The sequence below is a fragment of the Apium graveolens genome, chromosome 7 (genome assembly GCF_009905375.1).
Source record: "Apium graveolens cultivar Ventura chromosome 7, ASM990537v1, whole genome shotgun sequence".
Taxonomy (NCBI): Eukaryota; Viridiplantae; Streptophyta; class Magnoliopsida; order Apiales; family Apiaceae; genus Apium; species Apium graveolens.
The window spans coordinates 116356170-116358184 of record NC_133653.1 but is presented as its reverse complement, the minus strand read 5'-3'; the positions used below and the strand labels follow the sequence as shown (position 1 = coordinate 116358184).

The window sequence follows — 2015 nt, the reverse complement described above, 5'->3', positions numbered from 1 at the left end:
TTCTTAACTGTTTCGAAATCATTGGATGGTATTTTTATGCGCCTTGAATTATTACCAACATGTTGGCTTGTTTTTTTTTAACAATTTTCCTCAACAAGTCATATGGTGGGCGCGTCTTGATCTCATGACGCGTCTCCGTTTAGCTAAGATAACTCATAGGACGCTCTTTCAAATAAGGATGCGCCTAAATGATAATACTTTCGAAGATGCTCCACATTCCATGCTCACGGAACAAGCTTTCCTTCCAAGTCTTCAAGGTGATATGTCCCTTTCCATAAGATTTCTTTTATTTTGTGCGGTCCTTCCCAATTAGCTCCAAACACTCTATGCTGGGGATTCCTTGTGTTTGGCATCACCTTCCTGAGCACCAGATCTCCTATCTTCAGCAGCTTTCCCTTTACTTTCTTGTTACGGTACCTTGCAGCACGCTGTTGATATGCCGCGAGCTTTAACGGAGAGTTCTCCCTTGTTTCTTCCAAAAGATCCAAATGAAGCCTATGGTAAACTTCTGCATCTCCTTCTGCATAACGATCTCTGCGAAGTGATCCCGAACCAACTTCCACGGGAACCATAGCCTCGTACCCGTAAGTGAGCATAAATTGGGACTCTCCCGTAGTAGACCTTAGAGTCGTATTGTAAGACCACAACACCTTCGGGAGTTCTTCTGGCCAGTTTCCTTTGCATTCCTCCAACTTGGTTTTGAGAGTATGCTTTATTATCTTGTTGACAGCCTCAGTCTGTCCATTGCTCTGCGGATGATATACCGCCACAAATTCTTTCTTAATCTTCAAATCCTCACATAGCTGTCACGGCTCCTTGCTATTAAACCGCTTTCCATTATCGGAGACAAGTTTGTAAGGGATCCCAAATCTGCATGCAATAGAGTTGAATACAAAGTCTTTGATTTTCTTCGCAGTGATAGTTTCCAACGGCATAGCCTCAGCCCACTTAGTAAAGTAATCAACTACCACCACCGCATACTTGACATCTCCTTTAGCTTTCGGTAATTCTCCAATAAGATCAATCCCTCACATGACAAATGGCCATGGACTCACCATAGATGTCAAAAGCGTTGCCGGCATTGATGAATAGTTTGCAAAACGTTGATAGCGATCACATGCGCTAACAAAGTTTGTAGCATCCTCCTTCATCATAGGCCATTAGTAGCCTTGACGTAGAACCTTCATCGCCAACGAGTTACCCCTGAGTGATTACCACAGATTCCTTCATGTACCTCTCTCAAGATATAATTCCCTTCTTTCTCATTAACACACCTGAGCAGTGGTTGATTGAAGCCCCTCTTATACAAGACTTCATCATAGACCACATATCGTGCAGCCTGGTAGCGGAGTCATCGAACCTTGAATTTATTCTCAGGGAGTGTTCCCTTATTAATGTAGGCAAGAATAGGCGTCATCCATTTTTCCTTGGGAGCTTCATATACTTGCATTATCTCCACCTCGGGGATACAGGGGATCTCTTGGATTTCTAAGGGTATAGATCCCAACAACATCGCTTCCTGCTGAGACCCCATTTTTTCCAGAGCATCTGCGTTGCTGTTCTTTTCTCGCTGTACACATTCCAATCTAACCTCCCAAAAATTTCCAATTAGCCGTTGCGTGCATCTCACGTACAATTCCATTCACGGCCCACGAGCTTGAAACCCACCATTCACCTGGTTTACAACCAACTCTAAATCACTTTTTACAATTAGATTCCGCACTCCCATTTCTAAAGCAATTTTCAGGACATTAATCAGTGCTTTATATTCTGCATCATTATTCGTAGCATAGAATTTAAAGCGGATCGCGCTTATTAGATGATGGCCTTCCGGAGATACAAGCACTATGTCACGCCCGCTCCCCCATTGTTAACTGCTTCATCCACATGCAAAATCCACCATGGGTGCGGAGGCTCTTCTTTTGGCAATAAGTCCAAGTCTTCTTCATGATAGGATGGATTTAACGCTACCAGAGCCCTATCATCAACTTCAAAGTCAAACTCTAGTAGGAAAT

At 43.3% G+C, this 2015-nt stretch overlaps 1 protein-coding gene across 1 annotated transcript; it reads right to left on the bottom strand.

Annotated features, from left to right (window-relative positions):
• Nucleotides 1-224: 224 nt before the first annotated feature.
• On the bottom strand, nt 225-1151 carry LOC141673988 (uncharacterized). The gene is made up of 2 exons (XM_074480714.1): nt 1056-1151; nt 225-803 (listed from the first exon to the last, which is right to left on the bottom strand). The coding sequence occupies exons 1-2, from the start codon at nt 1149-1151 to the stop codon at nt 225-227; spliced, it is 675 nt and encodes a 224-aa protein (XP_074336815.1).
• Between the last annotated feature and the right edge of the window lie 864 nt (nt 1152-2015).

Bases quoted from the DNA above. Each gene is read 5' to 3' on its own strand.
- LOC141673988 (XM_074480714.1), bottom strand. From the start codon at position 1,151: ATGAAGGAGGATGCTACAAACTTTGTTAGCGCATGTGATCGCTATCAA. The intron at 804-1,055 runs GTGAGTCCATGG...GAGCCGTGACAG, and splicing joins CAACGCTTTTGACATCTATG to CTATGTGAGGATTTGAAGAT.